Below are 26,294 nucleotides of genomic sequence, written 5' to 3' on the forward strand. Positions count from 1 at the left end.
CTATGGCCCGGACGATATCCACTTTGTTTTTCTGAAAGTAAGTTGTTTCCATTCAAATGAGAATATATCTTGGAAAAAACGATTTTTTCGAGAATTTTAGAGAGATTGGGAAGAAGACTAATAGGACGATAGTTTGTTGGATCTGAGCTAGATCCCTTTTGCTTGAAGATTGGAGTGACACAGGCTTTTTTCCAAAGTGAGGGGAACCTTCCTAGTTGAAGTGATTTGTTAAAGAGTTTGGACAGAGGTTCAGCAAGTAAAAGTGCACACATTTTTAATAATTTGTTAGGAATATTGTCCGGGCCTGTTGCCTTGTTGATGTCTAAGGAATTTAGAATTTTGAGAACTTCAGGCTCGGTGACTTGGACATCTGATAGCGGAGGAATAGGGGAACCGGAATAGGGATTTCAGGCATTTGCAAGTTGTGTGTGTCTAGTCGAGTCTGGGATGCAAAGTGGTCGTTTAAGATTGTCGCTTTGTCAAAGTCGTCTGAGATTGGTATGCCGTCTTGATTTATAAGCGGTGGCATGCTACGATGAGTCCTTTTTCCGATAATACTGTTTAAAATTTTGTAATATGATCGTGGGTCCTTTTTATGGTCAAGAAGTTTGTCAATTTGGTTTTGGATGTGTCTATTTTTAAGTCTTTGGTTTGTCTCTGTGGTCTTGTTTCGCTGTCGTCTCCATCGTTCCCAGTCATCGTCCGTGTTACGTCTTTTTGCTATGTTGAAAAGCCTATTCCGCTTGCGTATTTCTCGCTTAAGTTCAATGGTAAGCCATGGTTTGTCGTGAGATTTTATTATAATTTTTCGACTTGGAATGGCTGCTTTGGCTGCAGTTAATAGAGCGTCAGTCAAGTTATATGCTGCGTCGTCCAAGTCACAGTCCAAAAGTCTGTCCCAGTCAGTGTCCATCAAAAGTCGTGTCAGTTTGTCTGCGTCCATATGTCTGTAGTCCCATAGTTTAATGGAATATGTTACGCTGGAGGGGCGACTTATGTTAAGACAGGCAAATATTGGTAAATGATCAATTTTTGAAAAAGGAGGAAGTGTACCACTGTCAAGGACCATTTCTGGGTTTGATACTATAAGAAGATCGCGTAAATTGGTAACACTGGTGTCTGCATAACGTGTGGGTTGATTAATGAGCTGCTTGAGGTTTAGTGAATAAAGTTCATCCTGAAGGGTAATTTCAAATGGTGTTACGGGGCTATGGTTAAATAAGTCTGAGTTGAGATATGTGTTTCCAGCATTAAAATCTCCCAAAATAACAATATTGTCTGGTGAGTGGACTTGAGCTAGGGTTATGGATTCATTTAAGTTTTCTAAGAAATTAGTATGCTGTGGTGCGGTCATATTCGGAGGAAGGTATACTGTGCACACTATTACACTAAATTTACCTAATTTTATCAGACACCAAATCCATTCATAGTCGTGATGTTCGAGATGAAAGAGTCGTTTAACCGGAATATTACTGCGAACGTACATAGCCACCCCTCCCCCATTTCTATTCCTATGTTTAGTTAATGGGTCATGAAAGTTGTCAAGGGTGTAAAGAGAAGGGTGTACTGTGTCGTCAAGCTTTGTCTCAGAAAGTCCCAGTATGTCGATCTCGTGAAGAGAGGAAAAGTAGGATAGCTCGTCAAGTCGGCAGCGAGATGTGATGGAATTTATATTTACGTGTGATACGATGATGTGGTTGCTGTGGCTTCCGCTTGAAGATCTAGAATGTGTTGACGTGTCTGGTGTAGACGCCGCCGACCCAACTGAAGCAGCCCGGCACCCGGGACCTGGAGAAAGTGAAATGACGCTCAGCAGATGTCGGTGGCGCGGCGACGGGCGATAAACAGAACATTCACATAACAAAACAATCAAACAACAAGACCAAACAATGCATATAACAAAATAACTCAGATAGACGGTAAAATTAAACGATTTAAACTTACGGAAACTGACAAAAAAAAAAAACAAAAACAAAAAACAAATGGCAAAGCAGAACGTAGCAGAAAGAATAAACATGGATAAATACATCTGAACTCTACAACTATTTGCATTCACTACTGACACTTAAAAGAGTACCTTACGTCACACGAAAAGTTTAACAAACCCAAGCCGACGCCCCGACCCCCCCCCCCCCCACATCCCCATCCCCCAGCCGCCGCCCCGGAAGCCCGGTCGTAATCCCAGATCTAAACCGCCCCCCCGTCGCAACCAAACCCCAGCCCTCCCTCCCCTCGGAAGCCCCAAGCACAAGGCAATAGTACCCAAACACTTGATCACCTGTACCGCCCACTACACGCCGATTACCAAACCAGCGTCGACGGAGACGAGCGACGACCATGGCGCAAACAGAGACGAGCGAGGACGGCAGTCGCCCGTCTGAGGACCGACGACCGTGGACGGCAGGCGGGCAGACAGCCGGCCGCCGGCACCGCCAACGGCGCAGGCAGCCGGCCACGGCGCCGACAACGAGCAGGGACGGCAGCCAGGCAGCCGGCCGCCGGCACCGACGACCATGGCGCAGACAGACGACCGGGGACGACAGACGGACAGCCGCCGCCGTCGGCACCGACACAGTGCCGGCAGAGACGAGCGGGAACAGCAGGCGGGCAGCCGGCCGTCGGCACCGACCACGGCGTCGACGGAGATGTAGACAGCGGGGCTCAGCAGGCGGGCAGTCGGCCATCGGCACCGACCACGGCGTCGACGGAGACGTAGACAGCGGGGCTCAGCAGGTGGGCAACCGGCCGTCGGCACCGACCACGGCGTCGACGGAGACGTAGACAGCGGGGCTCAGCAGGTGGGCAGCCGGCCGCCGGCACCGACCACGGCGTCGACGGAGACGGAGACAGCGGGGCTCAGCAGGTGGGCAGCCGGCCGTCGGCACCGACCACGACGTCGACGGAGACGTAGACAGCGGGGCTCAGCAGGTGGGCAGCCGGCCGTCGGCACCGACCACGGCGTCGACGGAGACGTAGGCAGCGGGGCTCAGCAGGTGGGCAGCCGGCCGCCGGCACCGACCACGGCGTCGACGGAGACGTAGACAGCGGGGCTCAGCAGGTGGGCAGCCGGCCGTCGGCACCGACCACGGCGTCGACGGAGACGTAGACAGCGGGGCTCAGCAGGTGGGCAGCCGGCCGTCGGCACCGACCACGGCGTCGACGGAGACGTAGACAGCGGGGCTCAGCAGGTGGGCAGCCGGCCGCCGGCACCGACCACGGCGTCGACGGAGACGTAGACAGCGGGGCTCAGCAGGTGGGCAGCCGGCCGTCGGCACCGACGACCACGGCGTCGACGGAGACGTAGACAGCGGGGCTCAGCAGGTGGGCAGCCGGCCGTCGGCACCGACGACCATGGCGCAGACAGACGACCGGGGACGACAGACGGACAGCCGCCGCCGTCGGCACCGAACACAGTGCCGGCAGAGACGAGCGAGAACGGCAGGCGGGCAGCCGGCCGTCGGCACCGACCACGGCGTCGACGGAGACGGAGACAGCGGGGCTCAGCAGGCGGGCAGTCAGCCGCCGGCACCGACCACGGCGTCGACGGAGACGTAGACAGCGGGGCTCAGCAGGTGGGCAGCCGGCCGTCGGCACCGACCACGGCGTCGACGGAGACGGAGACAGCGGGGCTCAGCAGGTGGGCAGCCGGCCGTCGGCCCGACCACGGCGTCGACGGAGACGGAGACAGCGGGGCTCAGCAGGTGGGCAGCCGGCCGTCGGCACCGAACACAGTGCCGGCAGAGACGAGCGGGAACAGCAGGCGGGCAGCCGGCCGTCGGCACCGACCACGGCGTCGACGGAGACGTAGACAGCGGGGCTCAGCTGGTGGGCAGCCGGCCGCCGGCACCGACGACCATGGCGCAGACAGACGACCGGGGACGACAGACGGACAGCGCCGCCGTCGGCACCGAACACAGTGCCGGCATAGACGAGCGAGAACGGCAGGTGGGCAGCCGGCCGTCGGCACCGACCACGGCGTCGATGGAGACGGAGACAGCGGGGCTCAGCAGGCGGGCAGTCGGCCGCCGGCACCGACCACGGCGTCGACGGAGACGTAGACAGCGGGGCTCAGCAAGTGGGCAGCCGGCCGTCGGCACCGACCACGGCGTCGACGGAGACGTAGACAGCGGGGCTCAGCAGGTGGGCAGCCGGCCGTCGGCACCGACCACGGCGTCGACGGAGACGGAGACAGCGGGGCTCAGCAGGTGGGCAGCCGGCCGCCGGCACCGACCACGGCGTCGACGGAGACGTAGACAGCGGGGCTCAGCAGGTGGGCAGCCGGCCGTCGGCTCCGACCACGGCGTCGACGGAGACGTAGACAGCGGGGCTCAGCAGGTGGGCAGCCGGCCGTCGGCCCGACCACGGCGTCGACGGAGACGGAGACAGCGGGGCCCAGCAGCTGGGCAGCCGGCCGTCGGCACCGAACACAGTGCCGGCAGAGACGAGCGGGAACAGCAGGCGGGCAGCCGGCCGCCGGCACCGACCACGGCGTCGACGGAGACGTAGACAGCGGGGCTCAGCTGGTGGGCAGCCGGCCGCCGGCACCGACGACCATGGCGCAGACAGACGACCGGGGACGACAGACGGACAGCCGCCGCCGTCGGCACCGAGCACAGTGCCGGCATAGACGAGCGAGAACGGCAGGCGGGCAGCCGGCCGTCGGCACCGACCACGGCGTCGACCGAGACGGAGACAGCGGGGCTCAGCAGGTAGGCAGCCGGCCGTCGGCACCGACCACGGCGTCGACGGAGACGTAGACAGCGGGGCTCAGCAGGGGGCAGCCGGCCGTCGGCACCGACCACGGCGTCGACGGAGACGTAGACAGCGGGGCTCAGCAGGTGGGCAGCCGGCCGTCGGCACCGACCACGGCGTCGACGGAGACGGAGACAGCGGGGCTTAGCAGGTGGGCAGCCGGCCGTGGGCACCGACCACGGCGTCGACGGAGACGTAGACAGCGGGGCTCAGCAGGTGGGCAGCCGGCCGCCGGCACCGACCACGGCGTCGACGGAGACGTAGACAGCGGGGCTTAGCAGGTGGGCAGCCGGCCGCCGGCACCGACGACCATGGCGCAGACAGACGACCGGGGACGACAGACGGACAACCGCCGCCGTCGGCACCGAACACAGTGCCGGCAGAGACGAGCGGGAACGGCAGGCGGGCAGCCGGCCGTCGGCACCGACCACGGCGTCGACGGAGACGGAGACAGCGGGGCTCAGCAGGCGGGCAATCGGCCGCCGGCACCGACCACGGCGTCGACGGAGACGGAGACAGCGGGGCTCAGCAGGCGGGCAGTCGGCCGTCGGCACCGACCACGACGTCGACGGAGACGGAGACAGCGGGGCTTAGCAGGCGGGCAGTCGGCCGTCGGCACCGACCACGACGTCGACGGAGACGGAGACAGCGGGGCTCAGCAGGCGGGCAGTCGGCCGTCGGCACCGACCACGACGTCGACGGAGACGGAGACAGCGGGGCTCAGCAGGCGGGCAGTCGGCCGCCGGCACCGACCACGGCGTCGACAACGAGCAGGGACGGCAGGCGGACAGCCGGCCGTCGGCACCGACCACGGGCAGGCACTCAGCTGGCAGTCAAGGTGGAAGAGCTACCTCGCGATCTCCGACGGCATAACTGCTAGTCAAATCGACGGAGATCAGTCTTGCACCTCAGCCTCACCGTCGCCGACTGCTGGGACTGCTTAACCTTCAGTACACAGCCGTCCGACCAAACCGCCCACAGCTTCCCGGCCCGCTTCAGCTGCCGTGCAAGATACATGATCTCTTGGTTCTTACGAGTCAGGTTCTCTTGATGTTCAAACGCGCTACACTGCCTGAAACGCACTGCCTGAGATTGCACAAATGCTGTTGTGTTTGACAATGCACAATGCTGCGGCCTGTTTTAAGACTGTTTTGACTGCACCGAAACGAAGTTTTGGACTTGAATCACAACATAGCTATCTCGGCTCAAAGCTTGCGTATGCCTGGACGGTTTTGAATCAAAATGTTACATCAAAGCGAAGCAAAATAGACAGTTTCGTCAGCTCAGCTCTTGCTAGGTACAAGCAACAGCAATCAGCATTTACTCGTAGTACCGGATTCAAGACGCTGTGAAATAACACGGCAAATGTTCCTCTGCTTTCTAGCAAAGCCTGGAATGTGCGATTTGGGCTGCATTGATTGATTGCCTCATTGATTGATGGTCAGTTACTTAGCTGACCGCGCACAGTCTTCTATGCGGCTGACGTAAGAGTTGCGTCACGCTGTTAGAGGATTGTATTAATGCGTCTTGATGTGGGCTTTGTCCGCCCGCCCCCCCCTCTCTCTCTCTCTCTCTCTCTCTCTTTCTCGTGTTCACTGATCGTTATCCCTCTGTGGTTACAGGGTATTCTGGCATCTCTCTCCCTCCCTCCCTCCCTCCCTCCCTCTCTCTCTCTCTCGCTCTCTCTCCCTCCCTCCCTCCCTCTCGCGTTCTCTGACCGTTATCCCACTGTGGTTGCAGGGTACTCTGTCCGCGCCACCCAATCAACTAACCGCACCGGCTCATCATGCGCCGACCGCACAGGTGAGTGCTGCTCTGTCATCAGGCCGATATACGTGTCACAATCATGTCATAGTTACAAAGTCGACACGATGACACAGCCATGTGACACAGCCATGTGCCACAGCCGAAACTGACACCGACACGCGACACATTCCTTTGACACGGTCGTCTAATACTGCCAGTCTCTTGCCGCACCGACATACAGTTATGCACGCATTCGTACCGAGATGGATCTCGTGTGCTCAAGTTATGAGCGAATATGTGCACCAGGTCTCCCGCATTCTTTTGGTAACTGAAATCACCATATTTGATTTTTGTATCGCTACCCGACCACTCCTTGAAATCCACGCTGTTTATCGTTACCACGGCCCTATTACCTATGTGTAGATCCATTAATAACAGGTACACCCGAAGTCGGTGCCCAATGTGTGATGGCAGCCAGGTGTCGTGTCTGTAGTGCCGGGCCTGGTGTCAGTGCTAAGTGTGTGGTGCCGGCCTGGTGCTGAGCCTGTGGTGCCGGCTCGGTGTCGGTGATGTGGTGCTGAGCCTGTGGTGCCGGCCCAGTGTCGGCGCTGGCTCTAGCACCGGCCCGGTATCGGTGACCAAAGTGTGATGCCGGCTGAGCCTGTGGTGCCTGTGGTGCCGGTGCCGAGCGCTGAATCCGGGCCGCTGCCGGCAGAGCCGCCGTGGGACCGGCTGACGTCCGTGCTGCGGGAGCGGCCCGACCTGCTGGAGCGCTATGTCATGGAGCACGTCGAGCTCGACCAGCTCGAACGGTGGATCATCCGGAAAACGCAGCGCACCAAAACATCACATGGTGAGTAGAGCACTGAGGGGGCTTAGTGTTCCGAAAGGTATTATTCTAGATCACCTTCGAGAATATACGAGAATATTATGCGCCTATATCTTCCTTCTCGCTGCGAAGTGATGGGGGGAGGGGGAGGGGACCCCTTCTGAGAAAGCCGACTTCAGCCCATGACGTGCCATCCATTCAGGCGTTTATTTCCACAACCAGTCCCTGGACGTTATGGCCGATTAGTATTTACGATTTGTGGTAAATATTTATATGTTCGGCATCGTTACTTGTGTCCGTGCGGGCCTGGTGTGTTTGTGTATCCTGTTTGGCGTTTATTGGTTATACCCGACGAGTGAGTCTGCAGAGGGCAGCAGCAGCGCAGCAGAAGAAAGGGACGGCGACAGACTAAACTTTGTGCCGGCTCGTTCCGTGACTGTCTCACGGGAAGTCTATTCCCGGCAATGGTCCCAAGAAATAGGCAATAGCTACAGGTCGTATGGAAAGCGTCAGGTGCAGCACTTAGATTAGGGGAAACGGTCTTCATATTTTTTGGATATTTATTTTTTCGGAAAATTTTTTCCATTAGTGCCACATCAAAATTTGAATTTTCAATCTTTTCGGGGATTAGCTGACTGATACGTAAATGGGCAGACTAGTAGGAACAAGTAAGGCAGTTACGATGAGCCGCTTATGACCACCCAGCAGTGCTGACAGCCAGGTGTGCTCTCACTTCCTACCTGTTGATAGGTCCCTCCAGAAATATATATCCTTTCTGACATTGGCCTAATTTCCCGCGGATGTGCTGGGGAGCTCTTGGCCGTCTGCTCTATCACAGGGCGCTCAAACCGCGTGTTATCCGTCACGCAATCTTTACATGTCGGGTCGATGGTGCACCGGCCGGACGGGGACTAATATCGCGCACGCGGCGGGCGCGCCCCGGTGATGGAACTCGGCTGATCTGCGAGCCGCCGATCGATGTCGCTGCAGCTCCCGACACAATATTACTCCCGACTGATTAGTCGGGCATTGTTCTAGTCGGAGACCAGCGACCGCGGCGGCCGCAGACGCGTCCGACGGCCGCCTTTTGACGCCACTCACCGATAGACCAACCGACGTGGAGATCTCTTTTGGTGAAGCTGAGACGAGCGTGGCGCGCCTGCAAACAATTGTAGATTAACGTGGCGCAACTCACTTGCAGTGAAGATTAAATTTTATTTTAATCACAAAAACAGCAGCACTCGATTCCGCTGTTGCTTACATCGAGTAAATGACTAACGTGTAAAACATTTACGCCATCTCTTCCTGCTTCACCGGTCTCTCTCTCTCTCTCTCTCTCTCTCTCTCTCTCTCTCTCTCTCTCTCTCTCTCTCTCTCTCTCTCTCTCTCTTTCTCTCTCTCTCTCTCTCTCTCTATTTTTTTTTGTCACATCATGCAGTTGGAAGCATCTTACAAACGAGGACGCCTCGAATCCTTGTTTTTTTTAACGCTATCTGGAACCCCAAGAGAACAATGGCAAATTATATGTAGTTGGTGGCCGCGCTGGGCTAGATAGCCCGTAAATTTTCCCAATTACATCGAGCTAGCGAGGCTCCACTTGAATAGCCAGGACGTAGTCGGTTTGCGGGTAATTACTTCGGCCTTTATAACACTTATCAATTGCCCGACTTGTATCTTCCCTCCAAATTCTTCCTCCACATTGGTTCTCGTAGAGATTGCTCGGGGCGTCCTATTCTTATGTCCGTCCTCCGTTCTATGTCATATCATTAAAGGGACTGTCCCACCTTTGCATTAGTTCTGAGTTGAGATAGTCAAGTTGGCGGCCAGGTTCAGAAACCACTATATATCCTGGTCGCAATATCCTCAGTTTCGTGGTGTTAAAAAAATTCGTTCCCTTCATTTGAAAAGTGGGCCTTAGCTAAGGCCCTATCTCTTAACTATTAACGGCCATTTGATGACGTCATTTGCATTTTGAACGCCTGTCACGCATGTGAAGTTTCACTTGATTTACGAATGAGCTAATCAGAGACACTTGTTATTGTATGAGCCGCGTCATATTTGAGAGCAAATACCTATATTTGCTGCCAAATTTCCCCCACATTGACATGAAGTAAATTCTTCATTACGTCACAGATCCGATCTAAATGACGTCACGATGAAATATAAAAGGCGCAATATCTCAAAAAGTATACAATGAAAACGCGTAAAAACTTGCAGAATTCGTCACAATATCATGAGTAACATTTCCGAATCCTAAATGGTACTTTTTTGAAGGTGGGATAGTCCCTTTAAAGGGACCCTCCCACCTTCAAAAAAGTTTATGAATTGGCATGAAAGTGATGTCGCTCGGTTCAGAAAGAGCGAAAACGAATATCTACCAAATTTCACCTAAAAAATATTCACCGGTTTTCAAGATATTAGACTTTTACTTTTGTTTACTTTTTGGAATCTCCGCTGTTCCTAGCGACTTTATTTGGAAGCAATAGTTTGGCAGCTGAAAGTGCGGCACTTGTTGCGCGCAAAGCAGCATATACCACCGCGTGCTACAAAACGTTTTAGTCAAACATTTAAAAATCGTTAGATATCTGCGCTGACGTCACACATTCAGAGGGGTATTCCTATGCATTAGCCCCTCTGAATCAAAATGCTGCAATTTTGAAATTCAATATTTCCGATTTAAGGCATTTCTCGATGTTGTGAGTGCCGAAACCGGTAGTTGTGAGCCAGGGACCCCATTTTGGCTATCTCAACTCAAATCTAATGTTAAGGTGGGAGGGTCCCTTTAAGCATACACCCATACTGGAAGTGCTCCCAGTGTGTTGCCGGCGATTACGCCTAAGTCACCGTCTGAAGTGGTAGGGAGGAGAGGGGAGGAGAGGAGGGTAGGTATTGCACGCTGTCCTCTGGGTTGCTTGCCCTAGCTCAGTGGTTTTTTTTTTCTAGCATAATATCTCACCCTTTTCAGCAATGATTTGCACTATCATTAGAGCGGTACCCTGATCTACATCCCTATACTGATACCAGCCGGCGTATGATGTTATTATTTTAACGGCAACCCACAGGAGCTTGCTTCGTGGCGCTAGATACGACGCTGTGGGTGGGTGGGAGCGGTAGAGGCGAATCTGCCGTATACGGATTCGACGCTATAGTTTATTAATATTTCAGAAACGTTTATTTAAAAAACTACCTGAACAACAGCAATGTTTCGATATGTGATAAAGTGCAATGTTCTGCAGGCATGAAAACCAACGAGGTGCATAAAAAGTTATGATTGAATGATATGCAATAATGCATAGTAGGTGATAACGTGTTCATTTCTTTCTAGGCTCGGCAACACGGAAAACAAGCTTATCACGATGGAAGGTAAGGTTTTAACAGTTTTCTGCATTCATGTTCCACTAACATTCATTACTCCTTATCGTTTATCGTTTGTGTGGTGCTTTAAGTGCAACGCGGTATCGGAAGTACGCAATTGTCTGACGGTGACATTGATGAAATCCGCCGGGTGTGAAAAAGAGCCATTAGGTAACAATTAATTATCATATTCACGGCTGTTTGCGCCTCTCACTTACAGTATACGTCGGATGGTATGTGTCGGATGGGGACATTTCAGCTCCATTCTTGACTCAGTTTGTGGACTTCTTATCGAATAATAGCAGGCAGCACGGAAGCCAAACGTCTATGAGAACATGCTCTAAAAGTCATTCAAGTCTCTTTTAAAAGAATTATTTCAGGTTTATCTTCTCGAATCAAATACACTACAGGTTAGCATCATTCTTTGGCTACTCGTCTTGACAATGCAATTAGAGAAGCCGCTTAAAGGGACTATCCCACCTTTAACATGGGGTTTGAGTTGAGATAGCCAAGTTTGCGGCGAGGTTCAGAAACCACTATCTATCTAGGTTGCAACCCCCGCGGCCTCTTGGTGTTGAAGAAATTCGTTCCCTTCATTTGAAAATGGGCCTTGCGCAAGGCCCTATCTTCAACATGGAGCGACCGTTAGTGTGACTTCACCTCGTTTAGTCATTCTGATTTAAATGGGTTTGTTCGTTGAAAATCGCTTAAAACTTGGTCTGAACTTTGTTGTGGTGCCTACAGAGTAAAAAGAATCAGCTTTATGACAGTAATGTGGCCTGGGGAAGGAGGTAATTTTGGGCTGTGACGTCACATATTTGAAAGTTTGTGTTTGGAATATGGGAAGCCTAAGATGTTTAATAAAAAATAAATGCCAGAACCGTGTTCCTGGTCATCCAATCTATAAAGTCGGGCACAATTTAACTGGTTTTAACAACATTTTAGAAGGTGGGATAGTCCCTTTAAAGGGACTATCCCACCTTTAACATGGGGTTTGAGTTGAGATAGCCAAGTTTGCGGCGAGGTTCAGAAACCACTATCTATCTAGGTTGCAACCCCCGCGGCCTCTTGGTGTTGAAGAAATTCGTTCCCTTCATTTGAAAATGGGCCTTGTGCAAGGCCCTATCTTCAACATGGAGCGACCGTTAGTGTGACGTCACCTCGTTTAGTCATTCTGATTTAAATGGGTTTGTTCGTTGAAAAATCGCTTAAAACTTGGTCTGAACTTTGTTGTGGTGCCTACAGAGTAAAAAGAATCAGCTTTATGACAGTAATGTGGCCTGGGGAAGGAGGTAATTTTGGGCTGTGACGTCACATATTTGAAAGTTTGTGTTTGGAATATGGGAAGCCTAAGATGTTTAATGAAAAATAAATGCCGGAACCGTGTTCCTGGTCATCCAATCTATAAAGTCGGGCACAATTTAACTGGTTTTAACAACATTTTAGAAGGTGGGATAGTCCCTTTAAACACAATGAAACTTTTATGTACGCGTTTATCATTTTTTATCATGGCTACTTAACAAGAGCCATAAACTTAGTCTACATCATATTGTACATTGATCTACTTTTCGTCCTTTGCCAAAGCATCTTTAACGATGTGACTGTGCGGATTTTTTACATTAACCCGCGCCCTGCTGGGGGGGGGGGTGTTTGAACACCCCCCCCCCTGTGGTTTTTCGCGGATATCTCAAAAACGGCGGCGCGGAGCGCCGCCGTTTTTGGTACACCTTATCATACATCAATTCTACACATGTTGTGAAAATTTCAGACCAAGGTCATTCAAGGTCAGGTCACCAGGTCACTTGAAGTGACCTCACCTCATAAAAAGTTTCAATGTCTGCCATAGCTACACCGAGTGACCGATCGCTTTGAAACTTTCAGCGATTACTAAGAGCAATAGCATGTACAAAATGTTTATCTCAGAATTTTGATATCGATGACCTAAGGTCAGGTCAATTTTGCGACCTCCCCATTATAAGTCAATGGGAGAAAATTGAAATGCGCCTCTTTTGGACGAAAAGCATTATAAACACTCCCAAACACAGAATTACAAGTGGTTTAGACACACTGAACATGAAAATGGTGTCCGTGACCCCTGGTTATGCCCCTGAGGTCATCTTAGGTCACGAATGGTATCTAACAGTTTTTTGCAAATAACTTTTGATAGAGGCATGCTAGAGCGATGAAAACGCCTTAGCTGTGTTCAGCTCGACGATACGGATCGACTGATATGCAACATGACCCTTTCCGGTCAGGTCATGACCTTGACCTGAGGTCAAATTTTCAAGTTGACCTTTCAAGGTCAAGTTATAGTTCATTCGATGCGTCTTGACGAGAGGAACACGATGCCGGTAAAAGTAAGCTCGTACAAGGTTTGGGTCAAAAGTTATTGCAGAAAAACTGTTTCCGAAAAAATCGGCTAATTTTGCAGTTTTTACCCCCTGCAGGCAAAACCGTTGACGCTAGGTCAAATCTGAGAGAATTACTCAGAAAGAGCGTTAATAGGGCTATCGAATGCGCTTTTCCGCAGCGCTGTAGCTCTATTGGTTCCCGAGTTATGCGTTGGCTTCTTGGAAATTGTCGACATTCGACCTGGAAATCGGCGAAATTTTGCCTTCAATGACCTCTGGTGACCTGACCTTTGACCTGACCAAAAAATTGACCGAAGTGATTTCGTCATTATTTTTTACGTTCTGTCGAACGCCGCCTTCCGCGTATCGCTACGTGGCCCAGGAGCCGAGTTAGAAGGGGGGGTGTTTGAACACCCCCCCCCCCCCCCAGCAGGGCGTGGAAATCCAGGACCCCCAGCAGGGCGCGGGTTAATAGTAAAAACTTATACAATCACTCCACCCAAAAACGCGTTGTTAAACATGTCTCGTTTTCGAGCCCGTATATTCCGAGCACTTTGGTTGTCCTGCTGGTCCTGTGAACAGCACATGCATCACGCGCACAGTATTCATTCGTGGATGTCGATGTGCGCTCCCGCGCTGCCGGCGGTCTGTGCGCAGCGCGGCCGCCGGCGCCGCCGCTGACGGCCGCGTCCTGCGCCGCTGTTTCACAGAGCACAGACTCTGATGTGCCGCCTCTCCCGCCGCAGTTTTGCGTACACGCCGACAAGCGCAAAATGCTCCAGGAGCTCACCCGCTCGCTCCCCGACAAACCCGGCATGGCTAACGTGCTCAACGAGCTGGCCGGCTGCATCGCGTCGGCCGTGAACGCTGACTTCCAGCGGCTCTACCTGGTCGAGAAGCGCGACGGTCACGTGCACGCCTACGACCCGGAGCAGCAGCAGGTGCTGAGCACGTATCCGATCGGGCCCGGCACCGTGCTGGCCGCCCACGTGGCCGCCACGCGGCAGCCGCTGCGCACCAGCACTCCGTTCGTCGACAAGGACAAGTACCCGGAGGGTGTCGGCGCGCCCACGGTGAGTGCCAGCCGCCTCTGCTCGGGGCTGTAGATTACATGGTTCTGAGTAAAATAAGGCGTGATCGAAATTTCGAACGGTCGATCCTCAATGAACTCATTTGTAATCATGCCAGTTTCGCCGCTTTTACTGGCTTCTGAACAAATGGCGTTGCTTTCTGAATTCTGATATCCTGCGGCACTCCTGTCTGAACTCTAACAGCCAGCGATGCTTCTGTCTGATCACTGTCGCTCCGTCCACCCTGCAGGAGGGCGCGCAGTACGTGATGGCCCAGCCGGTGCCGCTCTCCGATGGGGACCTGGTCGCCGTGCTGGAGCTCTACCGCAACGCCTCCAACCCATTCTACGAGGAAGACGAGGAGATCGTCAACAGCTACATCGTCTGGGGCGGCATCGCGCTCCACTACGCCGACCTCTACCACACGCTCAGCGACCAGCGCAAGGTCCACGACTTCATACTGGATGTCACAAAGTGAGTAGTCGCGGGCCTGTGCCGCGGAACGGGCATCGAACAAATGCTGGCCATTGCGGGCGAGAGAACCAGTAACTGCGTTGGTAGCCTGTACCGCAGTACTGCGCTACGCTGCGGCACAGCCTACCAGTACAGGCAGTGGTGAGCCGAGCGCGGCGGCGCGGCAGGCGGCAGCCTACCCCAACTGCTTGGACTAAAGTAGCGCACAACTACCGTTATAGTTATTGATTGCTTATGGCAAAACTGACATTAAGACCAGCATGACTGACGAACCGGCTCGGTTTAGCTGTACATGCTATATTTATACACAGAACCAACCAAATTTAGAAATGTTTGCAATATGCTAGTTTTACCCCAGATCCAGTCGTCATTGCTACGTTGCACACAAGCTTTTATTTCAAGCAATGACATGCCAATTACCTATTGTCTGTTTTGTTTCAGGTCGATATTTCAGGACATGGTGTCGATGGATACACTCATCACAAAGATAATGAATTTCGCTCAGCGGCTAGTGACGGCCGACAGGGCATCCCTGTTCCTCATGGACGGTCGGACAAAGGAGCTGTACGCGCGGATATTCGATATGGGCAACGCAAACGGCGACTCCAGTCCGCAGGCTCAGGAGATCAGGTAAGAAAAGGGTTGGTCTCACACTAGATAACTAGCCAAGGTTGATGTTTAGCGCAGACTGGAGAGACACCGTGGTGTGGAGGAGAGTAAGGACCTGGACTAGAGATATTCATAGACGGGCGAACAGCGTTCTGGAGTTGAAGAGATGATAACCAAATAGATGAATTGGCGACAGAACATTGCGCAGAATGAGTACGAATAAAGAAGAGCACTGTAGTCCCGTAGTTGACAAGTAATTTCAAACTTGGATGCGACTCGCCAGAAGCTGGTCGACAGCGGTCAAAATGAATCAATTCCGCTAAATCGCTTGGGATGGGATGTTATTTATCGCTGAACTATGCTCATTTTTCAACCAGTAAGTGCAATGAAAGAAGAACTACATTTGTTTCCACCGTAACGTTAATTATGGTGCAAGAAATAACTGCCGAGGATTATGGAATAGGCAGGTAGCAGGCAGATCAGACGAGTGACCCGGGACCCTGACTCGGGAGAATACTTGCTCCGGGCGCCGACGTTTACATCGATCGGTGACATGATTGATATTAGCTGGAAGGAGGCGCAGCCAGCTCCTTCCTTTTGCTGCGCACGTGGATGGCTTGAGGTCATCAGTGGTAGCTACGAACATTTGCTTCGCTAGCCTTGTTTCGCTGAAGTATAAGCACTACAGTTACCAATCAAAGGCTAAGCTTTTGGAATTATAAATGAGTATGATTAATGATTTGGGACTCGGTTATAAACAGCTGGATAAAAAGCAGCCAAAAACAGGAGCAAAATAAAGCATTGCACTTAGTGATGTCTACCTGATTTGACCCACATTGCCTACCTGCTTGGTGCCTCACAATAAAATACGAAACCACAGATGAAGGATGTAGCTGGTCATTGAAATTAATGGCGGACGTCGGGTCCGCCGGTGGCCTCTGCTACATCCGAACCTTGTCTGCAGGTTCGCCGTCGGCACGGGCATCGCCGGCCAGGTGGCACTGAACGCGCAGGGCCTCAACATCATCGACGCCTACGCCGACGACAGGTTCAACAGGTCCATCGACCAGCAGACGGGCTACGTGACGCGCTCGCTGCTCTGCATGCCCATCTTCAGCAGGGGCGTCGTCATTGGCGTCGTCCAGATGGTCAACAAGACCACGGGAGCCTACTTCACCAAGGTCAGTTCTGACATGCGATTTATCGATAGTCTGAACTTATGTGAGTGTCTTGAAGGAAATCAACGATAGCGCAACTACTTTGAAGGGTTAAGTGGACGTTTCCCGAATTTCATTTTATGAACTGGGAGATGGTTTATCGTGAATCAGGCATGTATATTGAAGCTTTGCGTGTGTTTGTCATGACGCTTTTCTTGCAGGCGGATGAGGAGAATTTCGAGTTTTTCGCGGTGTATTGCGGCTTAGCGCTCCACCACGCCAAGCTATATGACAAGATTCGTCGCAGCGAGCAAAAATACAAAGTAAGTACATTTTCTTGGTCACCCCGATATGCATAAAACTTGCGTATTTACTTGTGTCCCGCTATAGGACACCGATAAATTGGTTCGACTTTACTTCAACGAACATTGCCTATATGCAAAAAAGCCAGAACGCTCCATCGGTTACCATTTCTCGCGTAATTTACTTATCAATTCCTGGTGACGCTCAGTCAAAGATAGCATTTCTCTGAAAAAGGAATTTCATTTACCACTGGGTTTCGCTGCGAGGTTCTCGTTCCGTTGTACAGTCAACAGGAGTGAATTCGCAGCAATCGTATCCACCCCGTGCCGCAAAGGATCTCCATCAACGGCCGCCCGAGCGAGTCGCAAACATACTTGCATTTGATACCTGCAACAACTCAAAGGCTTCTATTCAGTTTGTTTAGTTCCGTGTGATAGGGAATGAAAATGTGGCAGAACTATAGACGACTGTTGGATTTTCTATTGCTACACCGTAGAGTCTAAGCATTCTTGAAACGATGTTTTTGGGTCAGGGTGCGCTCATCTTGTTAGACTAGGATAAGCGCAATGGGTAGCCGTTAAAATGTTCACCGTTAAATTAAGGCAATAGGCATGCTTACCGCCACGCGACAAAGCTCATTTATATTCATCCACTATCGTGTTAGGAACCTGCTACTCATTTAGACGGCTGCAATCATGCTGCAATTCATCTCAGCGCTAATACCTATAGGTTCTGCAATAACTATTTTTGATAGCTGTGGGTGTATTTATAAAATTTACATTATATAAAGGCTTCTAAAAGCATTTGCAACAGCACTCTCCATATTTCAATAATTGTTAAATTATTAATCTTTCTCAGAAATGTAATGCCCACTAATACCATATGCGATCCAATATCCCCTGTGCTATACACAACTGTAGCGAAACTATGATTTTGGAGAACTGCCGAGCTATTATATAACAGGCTTGTATCACAGGTGCGGTTTACAGAACCCTAAATTTATAATTATCCTCACAGCACTGTCATATTAATCATGATAATTGATATTGCTCTTTGAAGAATGTCGCCTGTAGCGTAAAGAAAGAAATAATATAACTGATTCTGTTGCTTCTGGCCTGCAAGTTAATTCTTACCAGACGACTCAAGAATGTTATTGTATGGTTGACCGGTTTTGTTAACGATTATTGCAAGGCTTGCAACAATGTGCTGAAGGAAGCTTTTCGTTTTTTTTTGTGTGTGCGGAATGTGGCAGCTCATACTCGAACTTGCGTGGAATGTTTTCACCATTATAAAGTCATTCACTTGTGAACTATCTACACTCGTTTTTAATTTGATGCTGTGTCTGACGGCGCCTTTCCCCACGGTCAGGTGGCGTTAGAGGTTCTCAGCTACCACAACAGCTGCACGGACCAGGAGGTGGCCGACTACAAGTCCACCTACAATATGTACCCGTCGCCGGGCCTGAACGAGTGAGTGGCCCCGTTCCCAGAGGCCGCCCAGCGCCGCCTTTGTTAGGGGCGTGTGGGAGCACTCCGCTGCAATGTCCCATTCATTCGGCACACAGCGCCGGCCTGGGTACCTCCCCCCCTCTCCCTCTCGGCCTCCCCTGTCTCATCGGTGGGTGTCACAGCGCGCTTTTACCATCGGATGGGGCTGGCGCAGTCCTTTGACCTTGCTCCATGTGTCGGAAATCCATGGGGCCGGTGTTTAGCTTATAGGCACGCTGCCAACTCTGATAACGTCGCAGAAGCTAAAACGCAATCTGTATAGTTCAATGGCAAACATTTATCTTGTGTCTCTCATGGTGTGGTAAATTTTTGATTATGCACATTTTATTGGATGATATCATATTTATTTATGTATTGCCATGGATAAGAATACAGATCTTACGAACGTTCACATCAGCCGAAAACTTCGAAAGGTACACCATAGTTGGCCCCACGCTTGCAGCGTGCGCATATGACATCTTAAATGATTACTGTACTGTAACGGAACAATTAGGCTGCATCTTTTGGAGGCCCTTTAGTGATGTAGGCATTTCCCTATCTATTGTTCAGGGATTACCGATCGAATCTCAGCCTTGCTACCTAGAATGGGAGCTCAGAGCTGGTTTATACAAGCCCCGGGCCTCTCTGCATCTTGGCGCCGCGCTGAGCCGCGTCGCTATTCTAGTCGCAACCAGGACAACGGTTTACTGGAGATGTCAAACATAGCCGACGCCTGGTGAAACAGGCGGCGGCCCGGAGCCGGGCGCCGGTGACCCCTCGGGACCTTCTCCGGAGCGGGCGGCGCCGGCGGCCGACCGGACCCTAATCCCAGCTAATAACCCCGACCCGGGTATCGAGCGGGTCATCCCAGTGGTCCGAGAGGTGGGCGGCGGCCGGGCACGGCCGGGCCGGACGTACTCGGACAGGGTAGGGGCCGGACGGCCGCCGGGGACACCTGTACCGGCCGTGTCTGAGAAGCCGGAACGACTGCAGACAGACGTGCGAGTGGGGACTGGAGAGAGATGCCCGGAGCCGTCCAGAGGCGGACTGGCAGACCTTGATGGGTTTCTTTTATTGGACACCGCTTTGCTGAAGATGATCTATGGCACGGCTTAATGAAAAGCTTTGTGTCGATACGACCGGGAGTCAGCGCCTCCCCCATCGGCAAACCAACCCCAAAACGCATTCCTTACCAGCTTGAACATCACACGATTTCCCTTTAGCTCCTTTCACGTTTCGCAGCCTTACTTCTGCCATGGTCTATGTATAAAGTGCAGAGTATCGGACATAACGCAATGTAATTACAGTGATGAGACAAGCGATGTTGTCATATTATTCATGCAATCCAAATTATTCGAAACGTTTTCCATGTCATCATAAAGTTGTAAGTACCATCGAAGGCTAATTACCAGCCCTCCTTCCCACCTCACAGCATCCTGACAGTGACACCATGCGCTGAGCCAGCCCTCCTTCACACCTCACCGCATCCTGACAGTGACACCATGCGCTGAGCCAGCCCTCCTTCACACCTCACCGCATCCTGACAGTGACACCATGCGCTGAGCCAGCCCTCCTTCACACCTCACCGCATCCTGACAGTGACACCATGCGCTGAGCCAGCCCTCCTTCACACCTCACCGCATCCTGACAGTGACACCATGCGCTGAGCCAGCCCTCCTTCACACCTCACCGCATCCTGACAGTGACACCATGCGCCGAGCCAGCCCTCCTTCACACCTCACCGCATCCTGACAGTGACACCATGCGCTGAGCCGCGACATGCGGCAACCAGGGCAACCCTTTAACTGCAATATTTGTGCATTTGTTTCAGCTACAACTACAACGTGTTCGAGACGTCAGAAAAGGACAAGATCAGGGATGCTGTGTTCATGTTCACTGATCTATTCGGCACCAGTCGCTTTGACATCGACTGCCTGATCCGGTCAGTTGCAGTGGCGTGAGGCCGAGTCGGCCCAATATGATCTCAACATATCCTGCAGTCGGCCCACAGACTGATCCAAGTTGTATCGCAGACCGATCCCAACACGCAGACTGCTGCCGAATCTATCCCCTTACCAATTCGGAGCAGCACCGAAAGAACCTATGTATGATCTCTACAATTCTAGCCCGCAGTTTAAAACGTTCTTCGTATTGCCGTATCATATAACTCCCGTCCCCTTGTTATTTTGTTCCGTCGTTACATTGCCAGTCTGTCTCGCAGCCCTTCAACTCCTGTGTCATTGTGAGGCTAAGTCCGTCTAATTTGCCCATTTGCCCGCGGGCCGTGTGCGCAGGTTTACCATCACAGTGATGAAAAACTACCGGAGAGTGCCGTACCACAATTGGACGCACGGCTTCGCGGTGGCAAACATGATGTACTGCATCATCAAACACAATCCGAACGTCTTCAAGACTATTGAGGTGAGGGAAATGCCTTCGTGCACTTAACTTGATCGGAACAGGGACTTGAGCAATGAGCAATCCTGACCAGACCCAGAGGAATGCCTAGCCACCGCGGCAAAGAGGTATTTTTATTTCGCAACACGAACCCTTTTATAAGTGCATTGCAGTGGTTTCCAGACTTTCAGATCCGATCTTGCTAGCCTTCGCGGAGTCGGAAATAGAGGACACCAGGCTAGAAAATTAAGGTTCAAGGTGCGGTATCATTTTAATGCTTAATTTCGTTTTACATTCATGAGACCTAGCAGTGTCAAGTCGATGTTTGCTGCAGACAATTATTTCTGCAATAGCATGGATGGCGATAGGTTCACAGCTCCCGACTGGCTGTGGCCCGTAACTTTGATATAGAGTTGTTCGAACAGTCACGTCTACTCGAGGGAAGTTACGCCGCCCCAACGCCCCAATCTGTGCGATAAATCTTGAAGTTGGTATCACAGGAAGCAAAGTTCTCTCCCAGTGTCGAAAGCCTGGCGATTTATCGCAGGTTGTGGGCGGCGCGTCTGAGCCCAATGACCGTCTGGGTGGCCAGTTTTATTGTCCATTGTCCAGCCGGAAGTGAGGCGCAGTCTGTGCTCGGTGACCTGTCTACACCTAGTATGGGTGCAGTGTGGTATCTAGCCAGGCACAGTCTGTGCTTGGTGACCTGTCTACTTCTAGTCTACGTCTAGCCTGAAGTGTAGTATGTTCTGTCCGCTGTGCTTTATCTGTCGTCTGACTAAGCTGTCGCTGTCTCGTGCTAATGCTATCCACAGAGCCTAGCTCTGTTCGTGGGGTCGCTGTGCCACGATCTGGATCATCGGGGACGCAACAACAAGTTCATGCTGGAGACGGACTCTGCCATCGCGGCAATATACAGCACGTCCACAATGGAGCACCACCACTTCAATCAGACCGTCACCATCCTGCAACAGGTCTGTAAGACACCGAGCGATTCTGCCTAAACCTCCGCCTAAAATCCATACGCCGAGGTATAACCAGGTAGACAAGGATCCCGGTGTGGGATGGGCACTGGGCAGAGGCACCGGGGCTGGAAAAGGCCTTCCGGTGGGGCAGCAAGAAACGTTGTGAAATGGGTTCCTGTGGAGGGGTCTGATTAGCCACCAAGGTATGAATATGGTGTAGAACAGCATCAAGGGAAGAGACAGATTGTTTGTGATCAGGGCTTTTATTCATAAAAATAATCTTTATCAAGAAGAGGAATACGTCTGTGATGGGTTTGTTATGATTCGTGGTCGTGCCTGCTTGTACCCCACGCGTCCTCCGTATTCTGCAGGATGGCCACAACATCCTGGGCAAGCTGTCCAGCTCCGAGTACAAGCAGGCTCTCAGCAACATCAAGCACTGCATTCTGGCCACCGACCTGGCGCTGTTCTTCCCCAACAAGGCAAAGCTGGCCAGCATTCTCAAGGAGGGTCTGTTCGACTGGGGCAACTCCGAACACAGGTGAGGCGCTGATAAAGTGGGCAGGGTCCACAGTCAAAACGCTTCCTCACGTACGGGTGATGGGTACAACCAAACGGTGTTGAGAACCCACGTGTCCAAAATGTAAAATGGGGATGCATCGTTTCCCATGGAACTTCCATGCAGGTCATGAGACGTCAGTTATCAAGACCGTTTGAAATTTGAATGGCTGATAGAATTGGAGGCTGTCCAATGGCCGAGCAATGAAGGACCTCCCACCCGTGATCCGTGACCATCCTATTTGATAGATATGCCAGTGGAACTAACACCATTGTGTGATTCTGGCCCAGTCGAGTTGAAAGATAGGCAGCATTGATTGCCGGGACCACTTTATAGTATCGGCTGTGCTCAATGTGTGCTAAGAATAGCGTAGCGAGGAGTTAAATCAGTTGATAAGGCTTATAATCCTTAACAAGTTTGTTTCTGAATTCATTATTTTAAATGCACTCGAAGAAAACTGGTTTGAATGTATAGGGATATGCCCATGGTGACCCCCAAAACAAAACGATTTGCATTAGGAATTTAGCTGAAACTTGATTTGGTAATAATGTAGCTTTGGCTCATCATCGGCATTTAAATGGTCTGTTAATGTTTGATCTATGAAAACTTCCTATGCTTTGTTTTTGTAAGTACGAGTTGATTTATCGCAAAAAGACGTTATGATAAAACCTGGGCATTGCGAGTGCTAACTATTCAGTTGTTCACAATGTTTGTATTTACATTAAAGAGCGATCCACATAAGATGTGCGTGGCGATTACTGCTCAGAATCCGTATCCGCGGTTGCTAATCTAATCATTCAATACATTTGCACATTCACTCACATCAAAACAAGGACAAAATACTCTCAGGACAGCCTCATTGCTCTTACCCACCCCCATCCTATTGGTCAGCGACGATGTGCTGATTCATCGTCCACGATTGCGGCTTTAACAGCGCGGGCGAAGCGGGCGGGAGGCAGCTGCGACAGGTGAGGTGGCAGGCTGTTCCATCGGTCGATCACCATACACATGCACAATATAAATTTCAGATACATACATGCAAGCAACTACAAACGTACAACAATTACGGACTCAGTTGACGAAAATTATTCACATTTGTTTACCGACTAATATTCACGATATAGCATAATTGAGGTGACAGACGCTGTGGGCGTGTCTGCCGTCCCACCCACACAGTTTTGATGGCCGACTGCTCTGAACTCGCCCCCAATCGGCCGGCTTCAGAGCCATCGTCATCAGCATCGACCACCGTAATCATCCGCCTATATTGGCACAGCCTGATCACAGCGACAGCAAATAAGCCATCAAACACAGGCGCGCGCCCGCCCTCTGCGGGGAGGCGCTGTTTTATCTGTAAACACATCAACGCCGCGGCGATGGAGCAAAAACACACACGCACACACATACAGGCGGTGATTGTAATTTTTGCGATTAAGATACAGCATACATTTTGCATTCATATTTTAAACTATATCTTTGGACACTTTTAGAATGACGATGGAGTTGTCACGATTGCTCAATTATGTTTTAGTGATGCCTCATTTAGTTAAGCGTTGAAGAATGTACATATTTCATCATTGACCTCAATCGGTAGCGGAACCTGCATGTCATGTTACTCCCACTAAGATCATTGACAGAATTACAGCCATTTACGGAAGCCCTTCCATTCCGCAGGCTGCTGCTGCAGGCGATCTCCATGACGGCCTGTGACCTGTGCGCCAGCTCAAAGCCGTGGAAAATCCAAATACAGACGGTGGCCGATATATTCGAGGAATTCTACGAACAGGTAATGACTAAGGGACTCTCAGATCAGAGCACACTCTGATCTGAGAGCCTGGGCCGGGGTTAACACTCTCTGGGTTAGTGTGTATTTGGAGACATGACCGTTCAACGATATACCGGCCGGCAATGCCCGGAGGAGGTCTAAAAAACCCTCAAAATATGGTACATCGGTCGATCACCATACACATGCACAATATAAATGTCAAGATACATACAATGCAAGCAACTACAAACGTACAACATTTACGGACTCAGTTGACGAAAATTATTCACAAAGCCCATTCCAAAGTCAAAAGCTTTTCACTCAAGCGTATTTCATAACTGACCCAGCTATGACTTGATCCGAGCCACAACCCTACGACTCCCGGTTGGTGACCTGACACGGGTGACGACCTAACACCCCCGGTGGTGACCTGACCCCGATGATCATCTCACGCCCCCGGCGGTGACACCTCGGCGGGGCCGTCTGGCCGTGCTGACCGTCTCTCTCCGCCCCGGTGTCGTTTCTCACGCGGTGCTGACCCTAGGGTGATAACGAGCGGGCGCTGGGCCGCGAGCCGCTGCCGATGATGGACCGGCTCCAGTCGGAGAACCAGCCGCACACGCAGGTAGGTCGGCCGCCGCGCCGCGCGCTCCGCCGCCGCCGGCCGCCGCTCTGAGTGTCGCTCTGTGCCCTCGGCGGTGTTGCAGGGTGACGCCGAAAAGCAGGCGGGCCGCATCCCGCTGCAGCTGATGGACCGCTCCCAGCATGACCAGCAGGCGCACTCGCAGGTACACTGACTGTCGCCGGCCGACCGACCGCCCCCGGCGCCTCAGCAGCTTCTCACACCTGTGCTCCACTCAGTCCGAGAGCCACTGACTCACTGTGACGTCTTACGCTCCTCCTAACCTCCACTGCGCCGCCATTTTAGCAGTTGATTGCATTTTTATGGCAGTTTCTTCCAGCTTCTTGGAGCAAGCATTGGCGCACGTTTTGAACTTGGGTTTCCGATGCATATGAGATTGACGCAGCGGGAATTATGTAGAACGTACATTGGGCGTGTCGTGTAGACCAGCACACTCGTGTACATGCACCGTAGTTCCAGTACTATAACACTGCAGTATTAGGAGGCACGCTGCACTATTTGTAAGTTGAGAAACGGGGTGAGCATTCCTTTGAGAACAGAAAAACGGGCTTGGAAGACCCTTTGGGCATAAGAAACATTTTTTGGAGCATTGCGTTCCTCTTCTTTGCAGCTTTTACACATTGTAATGACAATTGCAACGAAACGTTGGTAACGGGTATATCGGTTTATGTTGCGCTGGCAAATTTCGCACAGCTGAAGTTGCGCCCTAAAAACACACTGGGGTCAAATTTTATATTTACACCCCGCCCCCATGCCCGTAAATGCATGACGCTCGACGTTCGACAAAAAAAAAATCACCCACTCGGTTCTTTGACGAATTCGGTACTTTTTAAAATAAATAATTTACGTATAAAAGTATTTTCAAATGACATAAAATGCATAAAAATACATAAAATACATTTTAAAATACTTTATAAAAATGTACCTATAAATTATGGAATCGGTAAAAACATAATCCAATCAGAAAAACAGCCGTTTCGCTGTTGGAAACGACAAACACGCTGTGTGTGAACACGGAATAAGGCTAGGAAGTAGGATGGTTAACTGGTTACCTATGGGTTTGTCGGCTACGTATCCCACAGACAAAGGGAAGCAAAACTAGAATCGGCGTAACATTTTATGTCTATCGTCTACCTTGCCATGGGCAAAACGCCTGCGCTTGCTTTCAAATCCAGCTAAAGCGCTTACTTGGACGACAACAAACACATGCTAAATATCTCTGCGGGCTACGGCATGCTAACAGTTACGTCCAGTGAATGTTTTGGAAATGAAATAGGCTGCTGTTTTGAAGTCGTGCAATTCATTCAAACATGCAGTTAACATACTTGAGAGGGCTAGCAAAACTTTGAAACGTTATGCGGAATAAACCTTCAATGAAATTACAAATTACTCAGTTTTTTACCTCTCTCCCTAAACGTTACCTATACTTTCTAAACGAGGAGTAACGGTGAATCGCCAGCCTCTCTAGCTCCCGCTAGATCACAACAAGCGCATCTTTTCTGCCAACCACTTATCGGACAGAGAGCAAGTCAAAGGGGAACGACCTTCAACGACCCTGGGAGCGTATCCACCCACCACCCAAATAGACCCATGTCCATGATCCAAAGTCATACCGTTTCCCAAAACCGTCTATTCCCATCCCCAAACAATCTGTTTAAATCCCCCAAACCATGGGTATCCGTTCTCTGATCCGTCTATATCCCTTTCCCCGTCTGCTGTCATGCCCCCAACCCGTCTGTAGTCTCCCCCGACCTCCCCCTCCCCCCCCCCACACACACAGTCTGTATATCCATTCCCCACAATCCGTCTGTATCCGTTCCCCAACCCGTCTGT

General features: G+C 51.4%; 2 protein-coding genes across 3 annotated transcripts in view; one reads left to right on the forward strand and one right to left on the reverse strand.

The window, feature by feature from the left end:
* Positions 1-26,294, forward strand: part of LOC122392292 (probable 3',5'-cyclic phosphodiesterase pde-5) — a 55,465-nt gene that overhangs the window by 27,017 nt on the left and 2,154 nt on the right. Inside the window, exons 4-18 of the mRNA XM_043386986.1 lie at positions 6,493-6,555; positions 7,214-7,351; positions 10,653-10,690; positions 13,743-14,105; positions 14,353-14,576; positions 15,018-15,206; positions 16,150-16,366; positions 16,564-16,665; positions 18,014-18,114; positions 19,964-20,074; positions 20,427-20,553; positions 21,345-21,503; positions 21,866-22,035; positions 23,728-23,839; positions 24,526-24,606. Of these exons, the coding sequence (XP_043242921.1) occupies positions 7,279-7,351; positions 10,653-10,690; positions 13,743-14,105; positions 14,353-14,576; positions 15,018-15,206; positions 16,150-16,366; positions 16,564-16,665; positions 18,014-18,114; positions 19,964-20,074; positions 20,427-20,553; positions 21,345-21,503; positions 21,866-22,035; positions 23,728-23,839; positions 24,526-24,606 (2,067 nt within the window). The 5' untranslated portion in view covers positions 6,493-6,555; positions 7,214-7,278. The remainder of the gene's footprint in view (positions 1-6,492; positions 6,556-7,213; positions 7,352-10,652; positions 10,691-13,742; positions 14,106-14,352; positions 14,577-15,017; positions 15,207-16,149; positions 16,367-16,563; positions 16,666-18,013; positions 18,115-19,963; positions 20,075-20,426; positions 20,554-21,344; positions 21,504-21,865; positions 22,036-23,727; positions 23,840-24,525; positions 24,607-26,294) is intronic.
* Positions 8,377-26,294, reverse strand: part of LOC122392299 — a 43,439-nt gene continuing 25,521 nt past the window's right edge. Inside the window, exon 13 of one of the 2 annotated variants that reach the window (XM_043387005.1) lies at positions 8,377-8,486. The gene's annotated coding sequence lies outside the window, so the exon portion shown is untranslated. Of the gene's footprint in view, positions 8,487-14,403; positions 14,448-26,294 lie in introns of those variants that run through there. The other variant, XM_043387015.1, reaches the window with a different exon arrangement.

The sequence above is a fragment of the Amphibalanus amphitrite genome, unplaced genomic scaffold (assembly GCF_019059575.1).
Source record: "Amphibalanus amphitrite isolate SeventyFive unplaced genomic scaffold, NRLGWU_Aamphi_draft 000022F_arrow, whole genome shotgun sequence".
Taxonomy (NCBI): domain Eukaryota; kingdom Metazoa; phylum Arthropoda; class Thecostraca; order Balanomorpha; family Balanidae; genus Amphibalanus; species Amphibalanus amphitrite.